Genomic DNA, 17,810 nt, shown 5'->3' with positions numbered 1-17,810 from the left:
GTTGCTAGATTTCCCTTCAGGATTTTAAGCTGGATTTACGGAATTATTTTAAACATAGTTGTAACGACTTAGTGCATTTTGGTATCTTGGTGTCTTCAGTTAGGGCATGAGGCCAGGAAGCATGATCTACAAGAAACTGCAGGGGTGTTATTCTCACATAATCTTTGTGAGCAGTGTCCCCATGAGCTGTGCAAGGCAGCAGTCCTGGTAAGACCTAGAGAGTTCCCTAGCAGACAGTAGACGTGTGTTAGATAATTTTCCCCGGTACCCTGGTCTTTATCATGGGAACATACCGCCATTGCAAATAAGAACAAGGCAGATGTTCATATTTCCTCATTGTCCACATAATTAGTCTTTATATGATATCATACAGGCATTGGAAATATGAGCAAAGAAAATTGTAAACACCTAGGGAAGTGTAAATACATGTTGATGTGTAAAACAATATGTCCCTTATGTTTAAAAAGTACATGAAATTACATAATGGCCAAGGGGCACCTGGGTGACTCCATTGGTTGAGCACCTAGCTCTTGTGTTTGGCTCAGGTCACGGTCTCACAGGTTTGTGGGTTCGAACCCTGCACTGGGCTCAGCGCTAATAGTGCAGGATTCTCTCTTCTCCCCCCTCCCTCTGCCCCTCCCCCACTTACCCCATCTCTCTCTCTCTCTCTGAAAATAAATAAACTTTAAAAAAAAAATCAAAAAAGGCACATAAATCAGAAGGGGAACTTCAAACGAAGATGAAGTCTTGTCCAGGAAGAGACTAAATATTAGACTTTGGTGAGTCAAGGATGTATTTTATCCTTTCTAGGGTAGCAACTAAAGAACAGGAAAAAAAAAATTGCTTCATTACTAAAAGGGGAGGAGAACGGAATAATAAAAATATAATTTAAAAGAACGCTTCCTCAAAGGAACTCCTGGCTCAGAGAGCTTCACCCGGGAACCCTGCCGAAAATTTAAGGGGAACGATAATATTTATCCTGCCCAAAGGACATACACCATGTGGTGGGTTGAACTGTGACCCCCACCCCCCACCAAAAAAGTCAGGTCCATCCAGAATCTCTAAATGTGACCTTATTTGGAATAGGGTCCTTGCAGAGGTAATTAAAGTAAGGATTTCAAACTCAGGTCAAGCTGGATTACTGGATTACTGGATTACGCTCCTCACTGGATTTAGGACCATCCTCTGAAGAGACAGGGACGGAGAAAACCCAGAGACACAGAGAGGGAGGCAGAAATTAGACTTCTGTAGCTACAAGCCAACCAGTGCCAAAGATGCCCAGGGTCACCAGAAGCTAGAAGAGGAAAAGTAAGTTTCAGAGGGAGCGTGGCCCTGTCAGCACCTTCAACTTGGACTTCTGGCCTCCACGACTGGAGAATAGCTTTTTCTGGTTTAAGCCACCAAGTCCGTAGACATTTCTTATGCTGTAAGAAATGCAGCTCCCACTCATAATCTTGGTGTCAAAACCTCACCAGGCAGTTACAAGAAAGGAAAATTGCAGGCCAATTCCCCTCGGAAACCTAAACAGGACACCAACAGCACCCTCTTAAGAAAATATTAACGAAATAAAACCCAGAAGTATTTTAAAAGGAGCAGACTACATTGCTTCTATTCCGGGACTGCAAAAGCAGGATAGTCTTTACAAATCAGTGTGGCTCGTGAGATAAATAGAGCGACCCTACAACCCGGCAACTGCACTAGTAGGTATTTATCCAAAGGCTACAAAAATGCTGATTTGAAGGGGCACATGCCCCCCAATGTTTATGGCAGCGCTATCAACAATAACCAAATTGTGGAAAGAGCCCAAATGTCCCTTGACTGATGAATGGAGAAAGAAGACGTGATATATATATATATATATATATATATATATATCCACAATGGAATATTACTCGGTGATCAAAAAGAATGAAATCTTGGGGCGCCTGGGTGGCGCAGTCGGTTAAGCGTCCGACTTCAGCCAGGTCACGATCTCGCGGTCCGTGAGTTCGAGCCCCGCGTCAGGCTCTGGGCCGATGGCTCGGAGCCTGGAGCCTGTTTCTGATTCTGTGTCTCCCTCTCTCTCTGCCCCTCCCCCGTTCATGCTCTGTCTCTCTCTGTCCCAAAAATAAATTAAAAAAAAAAAAAAAAAAAAAAAGAATGAAATCTTGCCATTTGCAACAACATGGATGGAACTAGAATGTTTTATGTTAAGTGAAATAAGTCAGTCAGAGAAAGACAAATATCATATGATTTCACTCATATGTGGAATCTAAGAAATGAAACAGAAGAACACTGGGGAAGGGAAGGAAAAATAAGATAAAAACAGAAAGAGAGGCAAACCGTACGAGATTCTTAAATACAGAGAACAAACTGAGGGTTGCTGGCAGGGTGTTGGGTGGGGGGATGGGCTAGATGGGGGATGGGCATTAAAGGAGGGCACTTGCTGGGATGAGCACTGGGTGTTGTATGTAAGCGACGAATCACTAACTTCTGCTCCTGAAACGATTATTAGATTATATGTTAACTAACTTGGATGTAAATAAAATTTTAAAAATAAAATAAAATAATCAAAAACGCTTCAGAAATAAAAATTTAAAAATCCATAAGATCATATCAATAGATGCAGAATGTTGATAAAATTCAACATCGATTCCTTAGCAAACCAGCCGTAGAAGAAAACATTCTCACTTAGATAGAACGGCAGCTGTAAGAACCTTCGGCAAAAACCATATTTAATGGTCAGATATTGAAAGTGTCCCTTGTGAGTTTGGGACCATCCAAGGACCCTCCTATTAACACTTCCATTCCATACTGGACCAGGTACCTCAGCCGGTAAAGCAAGAAGGAAGAGAAGTTACGTGATTTGAAAATGAAATAAACTGTATTTTTTTTTTTTTTTTTTTACAGATGGTATAGTTGTGTACAGAGGAAACCCAAGTCATCTAGAGACAAATGGCTAGAATTTTAAGTAAGTTTAGCAATGCTGCAAATATAAGGTTAAAATATAAAAATGAATTGTATTTCTATGTACCAGTAATATACAGAAACTAAAGATTTTTAAGAAGATGACAATATTCAAAATATCAACTGTTCCAACGCCAAGTAATAAACTATGATGGAAAAGTCCTCTTACAAAACCTACAACACTTCGTTTAGAGAAATTAAAAAAGACTGACACAATGGAAAGGATATATTATTTGGCGAATGGAAAGAATCAATGTTATAAACACGTATGGTCTCCTCAAGTGATCAGTGCAGTTCTGATTAAAATTCCAGCAGGATTTCTAGGTGGAACTTGACAAACTGAATCTAAAGTATCTATGAAAATGCCGAGGACCAAAAATGGCCAAGCCAAGAACCTCTTGAGGGAGAACAAGAACAAGGGAGAAGACATTTTACCAGATATCAAACTTAAAATGAATCTGTAATGACCGGTTTGTAAAGACAGTATGGTCCAGGCACAAGCACAAATGAACAAGCCAATGGAGCAAAAAGAGAATAATAATAAAAAAAAATTGATCCTCACTATGTGGAGCCTTGATTTGTGATGAAGGTAACACTGGGGGGGGGGGGGGTGTTGGTAGTGGGATGGGGACAAGGGCAATCTTTTCAATACGTGGTTGATAGGATATCCATTTGGAGAAAAATGAAACCTGACCCATTTCACTCCATACTTCAAAACTCATTTTCAGGTACATAACAGATACAATGTGAAAGATGAGCCATAGGGTCTTTAGAATGACAGAGAATATCTTCATTACCCAGGAGGAGAGGAAAAGATTTCTCCAACAGGACACAAAGCTCCATCTATGAAGGAAGAGGCTACTGAACTGTTCTACACTAAAGTTAACAACTTTTCTTTATCAGAAGGTATCACCGAGAAATTGCAAAGGCAAGCCACAGAATGGGTGAAGGTATCTGCTAACATGTAACTGCCAAAAAGCTAAAAATATTTAAAGAACTTACACGAATCCATTCTAAAAAGCCTGAAGTTCAAAGGAAAATGGGTAAGAGATTTAACAGGCACTTCAAGAAAGACGATATTAATATGGCCAATAAACATAAGAAGTGTTGTTCAGCTTCCTTAATAATTAGGGAAATTTAAAATAAAGCTATAAAAAGACACACCCAATGACCAAAATTTAAAAGGCCAGGGGCACCTGGCTGGCTCGGCCAGTTAAGCGTTTGACTTCAGCTCTGGTCGTGATCTCACAGTTCGTGAGTTCGAGCCCCACGCTGGGTTCTGGGCTGACACTGCAGAGCCTGGAGCCTGCTTCGGATTCTGTGTCTCCCTCTCTCTCTGCCCCTCCCCTGCTCGGGCTCTGTGCCTCTCTCTCTCTCAAAAATGAATAAACATGAAAACAATTTTTTTGAAGGCCAATAACACCCACTTTTGATTAGAAGGCATAGCTGGCCTAAAAGAAAATTGGTGCACTCACTTTGCAAAAAAAGTTTGGCCTTATGCAGCCAATTTGAGGATATGCATCCTCTATGATTCAGCAATTCTACTTCTAGGTACATACCAAACACAAATATCTGCACGTATCTACCAAGAGACACACATATGAATGTTCATGGCTGGAATTTTTATAATAGTCTCAAACTGGAAATAACCCAAATGTCCATCAATCGTCAACTAGGTAAACTCTAGTATATCCGTACGCTGATATTCTATAAATGAAGCGATGAAAACGAACGTATCATATACCGAGCACAAAGACATACGAATCTCGTGAAAGTAATACCGAGCAAAAAACCCAAAAAGCCCAGAACAAAACCAAAAACAGGCCCAAGAGGAAAAATACGGCAGGACTCCATTTTTATAAAGTTAAAGGAAGAGAGAGCTAAAGCATATTTTTAGAAGTCAGGATAGCGATATGTTTGGCGAGGGGAGAGAGACTAGAGACGAGGGGGTGGGCACTAGGAGGTCTTGTGGGCGTTGCTGGCAATGTTCTGTTCCCTGATCTGGGTGCTAGTTAATACGGTAATACAGCACTCGATACTGAAAGACGTAATTTCTCTTCAAATGGATGTGTAGATTCAATGCAATCCTACTGGGTTTTTCCCCCCTTTTGTGATACTTGAGAAGCTGATTCTGAAATACACGTGTCAGGACAAAGGGTCGGGAAGAGTCAAAAAATTGTTGGAGAAAAGCAAGGCGGGAAGGTTTGCTTTACTAGATTCTACAATGGGGTAATTCGCTGAGCCAACAGTCACACTTCAGATATGTGTCATACCTGACAGTAAGAAGACAGACGCCAGCAGCATCAGACGGAGTGGGCAGGGAAGGCTAAAGTTGACGCTGGCCATCTAAGCATGTAAATGCAAGGGAGAGGTTGCTCCTGGGACTCTCCTATACATGTATACATATATACACATATATACACACACACATATTTTCAGTTTATTTATTTGGAGAGAAAGAGAGAGCAAGCAGGGGAGGGGCAGAGAGAGAGGGAGAGAGAGAATCCTAAGCAGGCTCTGTGCAGTCAGCACAGACCCCGATGTGGGGCTTGAACCCACAAACCATGAGATCATGACCTGTGACGAAACCAAGAGTGAGAAGTTTAACCGACTGAACCACCCAGGTGCTCCAGGACTCTCCTATTTTTAATGTTTGTTTATTTATTTTTGAGAGAGAGAAAGAGCATGAGCAGGGGAGGGGCAGAGAGAGAGAAGGAAACACAGAATTCCAAGCAGGCTCCAGGCTCTGAGCTGTCAGCACAGAGCCCAATGCTAGGGCTCGAACTCATGAACAATGAGATCATGACCTGAGCCAACGGAGGACGCCCAACCGACTGAGCCACCCAGGTGCCCCAGGTCTCCCATTTTCAAAGGGAACTTGGCTGTCAGACATAGTGATGGCCTATGTATTAAACCCTCCAGGCCACCAGGGGGCAGCAGAAATAAGAGCTTCGTCCAAGAGCCCATCCCTGGTTATCAGAAATGCCTTCCCATCTGATGCAATTTTCCAAGGTGTTAAAGCTGTCTTCACCTTCATGCCCTTTACTCCAGAATTTGCTTCCTCTGCATGACCAGATTCTGCCTTGTACATCACCTAGCATTGCCTTCACGTCTGAAAAACTAGAATATCTTCCTGGCTAACTGTATTCCGTTCGCCTCCCTCTAACTTCTAACATAGCTGCATCCTGACTTTATCATGACTAGCCATCTGTCCAGCCAGAATCCTCAAATCCTCCTTCCCTGTCTCTATGGTGCTTTGCAAACTCCTACACTTGCATCAGACCAACATATCATACCACAGCCTCTCCAAACCTTCCCTCTGTCCTCAGGCCTGCCCCCCCGTCTCTTGAGAAGGGCGAGTTAGGTAACTGGGACCCACAGACACCTGGAACACCACAGCTAGAGGAGTCATCTATCATAGGTTTCTTGCTTCCTCGTTCTTCCCCTATGAAGACACAGATGCCCAGGTTACCCAGTGTTTTCATCATTTCAAATAATAAATAGCCCCATCGGACATTGAAGTTTAATGCCTTTTTGGAGAGCTCTTGTTCTTGACTTCTGCTTCCCTAATTTCCTCTGCTCTGGAACCCATGGAGAACCATGAACGTCAGGCATGCAAGACAGACTGGCCAGGAATCCCACGGAAACACGACAGGCCCACCCCGGACAAAGAAAGTCTAGAACTTACACCTGATTTCTGGACTTGGGCATAGATAGTAAGGCTTTTTGCTTCTGTGGTTGGCTGGTAATGATTTGCTTTACCTGGGGAAAAGAAATCACAGTGGTTATCTCTCTGTGGCCTACCCAGAGAACTCCACTCAGACCTATGTGGTCTTTACTCCCCCCACCTCTTACCCCCCCCCCCCGCCCGCTTCCCCAGGAGTACCAAAGGAACAAACACCAAGTCCCAAACCCCCTGTATATGTGTCACATGACATGAGGTTGGTTACTTGATCTCTCTGTTTCTATTTCTCTGAGAAATGGGACTGAAGTATCTTCCCCCACAGGGCTGTTGTGATGGTCCCATGAGATGTTATCTGTCAAGTATTTAGAACAGTGCCTGGTCCATAGAAAATTCCCAGTATGTGTTACATGGAATTGGAATGCCATTCAATTATTTTAATCTCTGTTGTTTAATGTGCGTATCTGGTCTCCTCCCAGGATTCTAAGTGCTTTGAGGACGGGGCTTACGATGCTTGGGTACTCTCCCACTTGTGGCACGGTGCTTGGTTCAGCTTTCTCACTCAACCCTCTGTTTCTGGGACACTTTGTGCGTGTGTAGAGGAAGGGGGTACCAGACGGATGATCCCCCGGGACTGATCGGAAAATAAAGGGGCAGCGTCATTCGAACACCCACCACCCGGAAACTTTGCTCAGAGCCTAGGGTCTCCGGAATTTAATTCATTGCAGGACACTTTAACAGTTGACCAGTGTTCGAATTTCGTCTTTTTAAATTATGAAAATAATTCGTCCTCACTACAAAAATTAAAACTGCATAAGGTCAAAAGTACACCCCTCGTCCCCCCACCCCAACCAAGGCAATTTCATTTCCAGAAACGATCGCTTTTAAGTTCGACATATACCCTTCCAGACCGACCCTGTGCAATTACAGGCATGTCGCATACCTGCAGCCTGAGAGACAGAGCACGAGCATCGGAGGGGCAGAGAGAAGGGGGGGCGGGGACACAGAATCCGAAGCAAGCTCCAGGCTCTGAGCTGTTAGCACAGAGCCCGACCCGGGGCTCGAACTCACAAACCGGAAGTCCTGAGCTGAGCCGAGGACGCTCAACCGACTGCGCCCCCCGGGGCGCCCCTGTTGTCTGGTGTTCTTGACGCGCTCCGTGCAGCGGTGAGAAGCGTGGTAAAAGTGCCAGACTAAAGCATGGAGGCTAATTTGGGGACTCTTGCCAAGTCCAGGCAGAAGCAACGGAGGCTTGACCCAGAGGAAATCACACAGGGTCTTTAGGTTGGACTTATTTTAACGCCAGTCAATTGATCCTCTTAAAAAAAAAATGAGGAGCCAGTCCCTGAGGGAATAGCACCGAGGAGCGGTACGCTTTTATTTGGAAGGGGAAGGCCGAAAATGCATGTATGCGGTGAAGGAGCTAGGAGGTGCCGCGTGAGAATATATGATCCTTGGAGCAGAAGGGGAAGCTCAAAGCTCTCAAAGAACGTCCGCGTAGGGTGTGCCGGTGTCCGGGGGTGGGGGGCGTGCGTGGAGTGCCTAGTGGTTCCGGCTTTACTGTTTGGCCAGGATTGATACTGGCTGCCGAGTGTGCGTGAATGCGCGTGTGCAGAACGGAGGCTGGGGCTTGGGGGTGACAGACGGGGTCATGAGAGGGGGGCACAGGTTGGGTCTGTTAGAGTGTTTGCAAAGTTAGCCGCGCCCGCCCTGGCCTGTGCTCAGTCCGTGGGAGAACACACACCCGTCTTGAGGGACTTCGACTCTTCGGGTCAGCTTCTGGCCCAAACGGGTGATTGTGGGGACAGCCCCGAGCGCTCAGACAGATGGAAGAAGGGAGGCCGAAACGCCGCGTCCGAGAGAAACACTGATCGTTCAAGATCGTTCGGTTGCACAGTGTCCTTCCTCGCTCCAGAGCAGGTTTTGGGAGTCAGCTCAACTCAGCTCAGTCAGTGAGGCCCTGGGGCCGAATGAAAATGTTCATCGTGGCCTTAGAATGAGGGTAGCTACTCCCTAGTCCTCACTAGCTGAGTGGCATTGGACAGAACCTGCCACCGAATTGGGTCTCTTCTCTTACTTTAACCGTAAAATTCGGATGGAGAATGTCTAACGTCCTTTCCAGCCGTGGCCTGAAGGACAAAGTTGTCCTTTGTTACCCAGGCTTCATGGGCTTGTCCCGAGTGCTGTTCCCAGATGCGGCCCGTGCCACATCTGCTGGTGATAGGACTTAAACCATTGGTGTTTGAATTCACTCCCTTATGAGATTTGTCTAGTGTGTATGTATCTGTCCATCTGTCATGCATCTGTCCGTGTCCCACCATCTCTCCGTGGACACCCCCGTATTCGGTGTTTTGGGCGTATGGACTCCTGGATCCCCACAACACCGCACCTTACATAACTTCACCCCTGTTTCGCAGGGGAGACCTCACTGATTCCGTTACCCAGCCCGTCAGTGGCCGAGTCTGCGTGTGAATGTAAGTTTGGCCAGTGCCCGACCCCGTGTGTTGGAGCAGTGTATTCTGGGCATGAAATTGCCAGGGAGACCCTTTGCAGAGCTTCAGAGTCGGGCGGCATCTCGGAGGTGACGGCATTCGTGTTAATCTCAGGGTCCTCAATCCTGGTATCTCACCGTTTCCTTCTTATCTAGGCCAAATGTGGGTGCCTTGCCCCATCCCCTTAGGCTCTCATCATGGTTTCTGTCTGAATCACCCCACCCCAACCCCTCCCCAGCTAACTCTTAGATGGAGGAAATGAGACAAAAGTAGGCGGCTGGGCTGTGATCTTGACTTTTTTCATGCAAGCCAACCCGACTCAGGGTGCTGTGGTAAGGGCTTTTTTGAGAAGGTCGCACGTGACCGATCTACTTGGCAAATAAGATCAGCCATCAGCTTCGTGGCATGAAAATCAAGTCCCGTCCTCACCACGGGACGGCCAGCCCGGGAAACTGGACCTGTGGGACTGCGGTGTGGGCGGGTGAGGCGAGTGGGGCCGAGCGCATTGCTCCTCGATGTGGAATCAGGGGACGACTTGGAGGGGAGGCCAAGAGACCCTACCTCTAGGTACTTAACCTGCAAGGAAGTAATGGGGCCTTCAGAGCTATCCCGGGTGACCTTCCGTATCATTTGGTCTGGCCTTAAGCAACTCGCAAATGGTACCATTTTCCAAGGTGAGGCAGAATTTGTGCACAAATCTTAGTAAAGAGCATTCCCTCCGCTGCCTTCCGGTGACCCGTGGACCTTCCCCGTGGCACACGCCCTGGAGGGTGGGTGTCAGTTCTGGTCTCTCATTAACAGGCTGGGTGGACTCGCACGAGTCACGTAGCCTCTCTCTGCGTCTGTTACCCCGATGCTGAGTCACGTAGAAACGATTTGCAGAGGATATTGCGGGAGTAAAAAGAGATTATAGAAAGGTTTCAACCCTTGGGTGAGTGCCTTTTTATTAGTCAGCAATTCTAACGTTTCTTGAATGAAATCCAGGAGTCCCCTGGATTCTGCGTCTGGTGAACATTGTCAAGCCTCGGGACCCCTTCAGCATCCTGTATATACGTCTACACCAGAGCGAGGCATACGGAATGAGAACGATCTGTGCAAGGCCTCCCGCGCTAGACACCTGTGGCTCATCCCTCTTTCCATTCCCGTCGCCCGACGTAGGGGATCAAGACGTGTGTGGAATCACGGGGCACCCGGGAGGCTCAGTGCGTCCGACTCTTGACCTCGGCTCAGGTCGTGATACCGGGGTCATGGGATCAGGCCCCAAGCTGGGCTCTGTGCTGACAGCACTGGGGCTGCTGGGGATTCTCTCACTCCCTCTCTCTCGGCCCCGCCCCCCAAATAAATAAATAAACAAAAAAAGAAAAAAAAAGACGTGCTGATTTCGACCGAGCTGAGCAAGGCCCCAGGCTATGTGTATTTAGTTGTCGCCAAGGTGCTTTGTGGAGAAAAGCGTGCTAAGGGGTGCAAGCGGATCTTTGCTTGTGGAGAGCCGTCCCTGCTTACCGCAGAATCTGATATGAGTCTCTTCACTGTCAGACACCTACCTCTTCTTCTCAACAGTAGCACTGCTACTTTGGGCACCAAGATGACACCAATGACGGCCCCTGAGGACAGCCCGACATACAGTCCCCAGGGTCTTCGTTCTGAAAAAAAAGGTCAAAGGGCAATCTCAACAGTACTGCGAGTTTAAAAACATCCTTCCCGGAAGTGGGGAGACCAAGCCTCATGTTCTCGTTCTCTATTCTCGGGGGAGACGTCCACTCTGATGGTTGCACACAGCGGCTTCAGATCACCCAAGATTCCCTACCTGTCCTCTTATCCTTATTCCTCTCTCCACACTCCATTTTCCTCATTTCCGTGAAGCTTTTTCCGCTCAAGTGCCTGATGGGCACCTTGATGGCCACATGGCTCAAATCAGACTCATCTTTGTCCCGGGTCAACCTCTCTTCCCGTTTCCCTAGTGTTAAATCTCATGCGTCCTGCATCCATGTTGGTTGAATGAACACATGGGTACTGCCCACTGTCCCCACACCCCCACACCCCCACACCATTGTCATGAGACGCTGGGAGGAAGAACGACCAATTTCTGTCTCTTAAAAATGAACACAATGGTGCTATGATGGTCCTTCCATGCAAATAACTTTACTGAGGCCACTGGGCCCGAACTGAAAGAAAAGCATGTACGTTTTCCTCTCAGCGATCCCCAGGCTTAACATGAGCCCTTGAGTGGCAGTCAGCAGGCTCAAAGTCACAGAGCCCCCCCCCCTTTTTTTTTTAATGCTTTCTCTCCTTTACCCACTTCACCAAATCCTTCTGAGCCAGGAGCGGTACCTTGGAAAAGAGCGAAAGAGACCTGAGTCCCAGCAAACAAGACATTTAGCTTACTGAGGTAGTAACGGACGATGAGCCAGGCTTTATTTTTAGGGCATCATGTGTATAAATAGATACAGCCCTCACAACAGCCCTGGGAGGTTCTCATTACTCCCCTTTTGTGCGGAAGGAAGCAGGCATGGAGACCCTCGAATACTAGAGATCGGTCTAGGGGTACAAATGTGGCTGAGTGTTGAAGACAGACTTCGGGGAGAGTCAGAGAGGCTTATGGGCTTGGGGCGAGTTACCCCAGGGTAACGAACAGTGGGTTCATTACCTGAAGCACCAGGATTTTAAGTAAAGTAACAGCATTAAGGCTCTAAACACAGTTGACCCTTGAACAGCCTGGGGGGATTAGAAGTACCGGCCCCCGACACAGTTGAAAATCCATGTGTGACTTTTGATTCCCCAAAAACTTAACTGATAGTAACCTACTGTTAACCAGAAACCTTCCTGGTAACACAGAGAGTTGATGTATTATACGTATTAGATGCCGTTCTCTTACAGTAAAGAAAGGTGAAGAAGATGTTGAGACAACCGTAAGGAAGAGAAGATCTATTTCCAGTACCGTATTGTATTTGTAAAAAAAAATAAAAATCAATCTGTATATAAGTGCATCCACCCAGTTCAAACCCGTGGGATTGAAGGGCCAGCTATAGCATAAGAGCAGGTGTTGGCATTAATGTGTCAGGGTAGTTTATAAGGATGATTGTAGAATCGGCCTGCTTGTTGTTGAACTTGGGGTGGACTGGGGGCGGGGGGGAGATGTTGAGATGAAGGAATAGGTGGGTTGTAGAGGAGCAGAGTCCCTGTAAGTGCCACTCACACAGTTGACCTGTGACATTCACAGAGTTGGCCAAAGCTACAGGCTAAAGTCTCAGGGCATCGATAAAAGGCAAGATCCAAGTGGGCCTTCAGCCTGATGGCTCACCAGAGGTTGCCTCCCGGGTTTGAAAAGATTCCTCCTTTTGCTTCCTAGGCCTTTCACACATCAAGGCACCCCAAGGAATCTCACTGAACTGGCTTTGTAAGCAGTTGACCCTCTTGATTATTGACCCTCTCCCCCAGACTGAAGAAGCTTTCACCCTGCCAGTTACCAACTCCAGCAGACAGGCGTGCCATGTGACCTGATCAAAGAGCCAGGGTGCAAGCAGAGAGTGGCTGTAAGGCTCCTGGATTAATATCAAGCCTAAGATTTAAGCATGGAGACACCTGTGGTTGGAACTTCCTGCGAGCGGTCCCCCTCTGAATGGCTTGTGGTCACTGAGAAGCCTCTTCGCAGGTGGGGCGTGTGTGTGTGTGGGTGCATGTGTGTCTGAGACAGCACAAAGAAAGAATGATTACTCAGGGCTTATGTCGCCAACCCCAGGGGCATGGAGAAGTGCCCCAAATCCTAAGCTAAGAAGCAGAGACAGCAGCCAAGCACCACCGTTCCGGGGGGCCATGGAGGCGACCCAGAAAATCGTGACAGCGAGTCTGACTATGGTGAGACGACTTCCTTTCCCTTCTTCCCTCGTGTATGTTGGGGACCTGCTAAGACTGGGCCAGAGCACGTAACAACGCCAGCCCTGTTTCTTTTCCAGGGAGCCGTGAGGATGAACGTCATCTGCTGTCCTTGTCCCATGACATAACCGACCAGCTTCTGCCCATCCAGCCAGATCTGAGAGGCAAGCTGGCCGTCATCCTGAGATTTCACAGCCCGGATTCTTCTCCTAGTCTTTGAATGCAAAGTAATGTGAACCTGTTCGAGGATTTAAGCGACAGCTCCATAGAGGTTTTGAATATTAGAGCAGCTGGAGCATCATCTCACCCGACTCAGTCATTTTTACGTTGAGGGAACTGCGATTCAGACAGGTGTGCCCAGAGCCACAGAGAGGTTGATGGCGGAACTGGGCAGGATGAGAACTGTGGACTTCACAGTCTTGTGTTTTCTCCTGTGGCGGTGGGACCCCGCGAGGAAAGCCCTGGGAGGTGCCCATGCCCTCAACACCCTCCCTCCAACACCCGCCCCGTCTTGTGCCCTGTGGTGCGCCCTCTCCCCTTCCTCCCGCCGCACCTTCGGCTGCCTGCCGGGCCTGCCCAGTGTTGACGCCCAGGCCAATGCTACCTCCTCTGTGTCGGTTTCCCCGACCTGTCCCAGCTCTCCTTGTTCCCTGCCCCGCGACTCTGCGGCACCTCGGCTCAGGCCGTGTGTCTTAGAACCTGAGTTGTGCCATTATCTTTGCGGTGCAGATCACTTTCAGTGAGGTCATTTGGAACCAGACAGGGGGATTCGAATTCTGGACCTACCACCTGATAGCTCTGTGATCTCGGAGAGGCTGTTCATAACTTCTGGGGCCTCAGTCTCCTCGACTGCAAAGCGAGCACGACAATATCCAGTTCGCACAGTCGCTCTGACGAGCCAAGGAAATCTTTGTAGAAGGTGCCCAGAGCAGTGCCTGGAGCACAGCACGAGGTGCACACCTGTCGCCTCCTTCCGCCAGCCTCCACTCCCCCGCCAGCTGCTAGCCTCTCAGAGGCCACTTCTTTCCCTCTTTTGCTGGTGTCCTAGGACTTGGCACACAGTACATTCTCGGTAAATTCCTGCTGGTGGATTGGAAGGACAAGACGATGGGTTTGATCTCACGTGCACCGGAGTCCCTTCGCTGGCCACCGACACTTCAGCCCCATCCTGTTGTCGGCTTATGACTTCGTTTCTCTCTCTGTCTAGCAGGCGTCCTTGCACGTGGTGCTCCTCTGTTTGGTACTATTCTCTCGTGATACGGATGCTTGTATGGAAACTAAATGTCAGGTACCCCCTGCCCTTAGCAGTTTGGATCGATACGGACAGAATGCTGTCAGGCTGCCCATGATTCCTACAATGTCAGGTGATAACTTCCTCGTGCAACGAAAGACTTGCTCGTATGGCTCCGCTTGCTGTGGTCTGGGCTGTCCTGGGTGCAAGGTTCAATGCCTTCAGCAGTTTCCACACACACACACACACACACACACACACACACACACACAGCCAAAAGCCTACACCAAGATTTTGTGGGTGTGAATCCTCTGCTGAAGATCTGAAAGGTCACAGGGAACGGATTCCATCATGAACCAGGTGGGTTTTTCCACCATCTGACAGGCTCAGACCTTCTTTTTCTCTTCCTCTGTCTGCACAAGCCACATCTGTCCCCTTTCTTGCACAGAATCCTCTAACCCACAGCTGAATTCTTTGGGGGAGGGGTGTCACTTCCTACCCGCTAACATTAAAAAAAATTTGTTTTTAGTGTTTATTTATTTTTGAGAGAGAGAGAGAGAGAGAGAGCCAGAGCATGAGTGGGGAAGAGGCAAAGAGGGAGACGGAGACACAGAGTCTGAAGCAGGCCCCAGGCTCCGAGCTGTCAGCACAGAGCCCAGCGTGGGGCTCAGACCCACGAGCTGTGACATCATGACCTGAGCAGAAGTCGGACGCTTAACCTACCGAGCCACCCAGGCGCCCCTGCCCGCTAACATTTAAACTAAGGTACAATTCTAAACAAACCCTGTTCCTTTCCAGAGAGGAATTTTAGTCGAAGTTTCTTAATACGATAATATTTTTCTACCTGGTAAGGTAGAGAAGTCCCACCTGGATTGTAAATTCTTGAGGGTAAACGCTGTGTTGAGCTTTATTCGCACCCCCTCCCCCCACCACCTGATACAATGTAGGGTCGGGGGGCCACTTACTGAGCACAAGATAAAGGAAGTTAAATTAAAAGCCATAGAAAGAAGACTGGCATGTATCCCTTGGTTAAGAATTATTAGAGCCCTAAATATAAGGAGGTCTCAGAAGGAAGGCAGGGTCACTTTTGAATGGCTCGAAGCGGAATCAAAGGGACCGAGCGCTGACCTACTTAGCATGTGCTTCATAATAATGAAATGGAATCAGGAAGAGACTGTGTGCCTGTGGCCTCCGCACCACCTGTGTTCCCATTTTCAAACCACCGTTTCCTGTGACAGAAAACTCCAGCTCTCCCTCTTCTTCCTCAGTCCTGTAGTGAGTGAGGCCTCTCAGAACGAAATCAGAGCAACGTGGTCCCGGGGCCCGTTGGCCCCATTGTTCATTCACAAAGAAATCCAATCTGAACGTTTCTAAATAGGAGGTGGGGCCTTTTTCCACCCCTGGAGCCTCTTCGAAGCCGCTGAGGAGGCTGGTCGAGAACCCCGGCCCAATTTGTGAGCCCTCACCTTTGGTCCCCTCCCCTGTGGGTTGTGGTTTAAACCTGACAACTTGGCCCGGAGCCACGCCTCCAAGGCAAAGGATGGGGAGCCTTTTTTTTTTTTTTTTTAACCTCTAAAAGTCCATTGCCACAGACACACAAAAGCTGTCCCTCCTCAAGTCCGCCAAACCTCATTCTTCCAGGAGAGAGAGAAGAAAACAAAAAAGAATCTGAGAAACAAACGTAGTCTCCCCCAGGACGTAGTGAGATGCTGCCGTAACGGTCTGAGAACAGATCTCCTTCCTGCCTTTCATGTGGTTCTGTCTGCAAGGCCGTCTGCAAAAGCTCAGAGCGACTTGAAGAAGTCAGCCAACCTTCAAAAAACACCTTCTCGTCGACAGTGGCTTCCACTCAGAATTGGGGATGCTCACAACCCATACGCTAATTTGAGGTCCGGGACCACCCAAGGGAACAGTTTCACAGAGTTTCCGGGTTCCAGAAAAGCCCCTCACGCCCGCCTATCCCACCCACACTGTGTTGCAGAGGCTGCTGGTTGTGCCCACACTTTTCCGCATCCATCCACGGAAGCACGAGTGTTGTCCAGTCCCAGGGCCGGCCAGCCTCCCTTGCGGCAGGGGTGGCCATGTGACAAGGCTCTAGCCCATGAGGTACCTTCCAGCCTCCACCCTTCCGCCACTGTTGTCACGCCGGCCGGACTGGGTGCACGATGAAGAGGGACCTGCCTCTGCCCTCGGTAGCAGTGGGTGCTCCCTGGCCTTGTTAGAAAGGGGGAGCCCCTGGGGCTCACTGGCAGGTGTCACCTGTCTCTTCCTCTGCGCTAACCCAGGCTTGCTGAGCCAACTTGTTGGCGATCTACGGAAAAGTAGCTTCTTTCCAAGAGGAGCTCCCAGGGACATTCCCTTTTAGTTGAATTGCTTAAGGTTTTGTATTATTCGTTGTGGCATAGATGTAGCTCTTTCCGAAGACGGTCACGAAGGACAACAGCAAGGCCCACCCCGTCGACCCACATCAACATGCTCTGGGTGACCTCGCGAGAGTGCTTTGTAGCACCCTAAGATGTGGACTTGGCAATAAAGGTGCTTCCTAGCAAGAGACATTAAGATGTTTCTTACCGTGCTCACTGGGAATCAGCGGAAACAAACAAACAGACAAACAAACAAGCAAACAAAGATGTTTCTTGCTGTAAAATAACGAAGTGGCCATTGGAAGAAGGATGAGTATACCACTGGGAGCCTGGACAAATGTCATCAGAAAAATGGCACAGTGAAGAGATCGCCAATAAACCCTCAGACTCCACCGCTCGGTCCCAAGGCTGGAATTTCCCTTGTATGAAGTCTTTGTTAAACTAACAGCCACTCCTCATCATCTCTTGATGGGTCACTGCAAGGGTGGCCCTTCCCTATAACTAGTTTCTGTTTCTGCTGCCTCTTCTCTGCCCCCACCTATTCTCCACGCCACTGAAATCTCTCTCCGAAATGCAAAGCCGATCGTGTTACTCCTCTATCGATTATCGCTTCCGATTGCCTGTAGGGTAACACAGGACAAGACCCAGCTGCCTCTGCTTTTCCCTCTGCCTGGAATGTCTTTCTTTGATCTGCTTGGGCAATTTGTATTTACTCTCCAAAACCCACTTGGTGTCGCATCCTCTGCGATGGTCTCTCTGATTCCTTCGGATAGCCTCAATCATTCCTTCTTCTTTGTTACTTCTGTTCTGCCCGTACCACTACACGATCTAGGATTAGCTACTTCCAGAATGATCTCTTTCCTTAAGGGCAAGGATCAGGTCTTTTTTTTTTTTTTTTTTTTGTCTTTGTGCACTCAGCACCTAGCACAATGTTGGAACGTAGTAGAATCTCAACAGAGGTTGTCAAACTAAGCACAGTATTTTAAGGATTAGTAATACTCATTAAACACAAGTCAATAAGCTAATAGAACTCTGTTTTCTGTCTTTAGGCAGCCTGGTGTACTGGGAACGGCATGCCACAGCCCAGCTATGTGAATTTGTTCTGATGTGCCATTGTTCCCCACCCCCAGAGGCAGGAGGGAGGGATCTCTGTTTGTGTTATGGATTGAACTGTGCTTCCCCCAAAATTCACATGTTGAAGTCTTTAGAATGTGACCTTATTT

General features: G+C 48.1%; 1 protein-coding gene across 3 annotated transcripts in view; it reads right to left on the bottom strand.

Annotated features, from left to right (window-relative positions):
- SLAMF1 (signaling lymphocytic activation molecule family member 1) overlaps positions 1-17,810 on the bottom strand; it is a 36,333-nt gene that overhangs the window by 5,233 nt on the left and 13,290 nt on the right. For 2 of the 3 annotated variants that reach the window (XM_058700983.1, XM_058700984.1), the window contains exons 4-5: positions 10,665-10,763; positions 6,635-6,708 (exon numbers count right to left, since the gene is read on the bottom strand). In XM_058700983.1, the coding sequence (XP_058556966.1) occupies positions 6,635-6,708; positions 10,665-10,763 (173 nt within the window). The remainder of the gene's footprint in view (positions 1-6,634; positions 6,709-10,664; positions 10,764-17,810) is intronic. The other variant, XM_058700985.1, reaches the window with a different exon arrangement.

The sequence above is a fragment of the Neofelis nebulosa genome, chromosome 15 (assembly GCF_028018385.1).
Source record: "Neofelis nebulosa isolate mNeoNeb1 chromosome 15, mNeoNeb1.pri, whole genome shotgun sequence".
NCBI classification, from domain to species: Eukaryota; Metazoa; Chordata; class Mammalia; order Carnivora; family Felidae; genus Neofelis; species Neofelis nebulosa.
The sequence above is the reverse complement of the archived record's forward strand: the minus strand, read 5'-3'. Positions and strand labels throughout refer to the sequence as shown.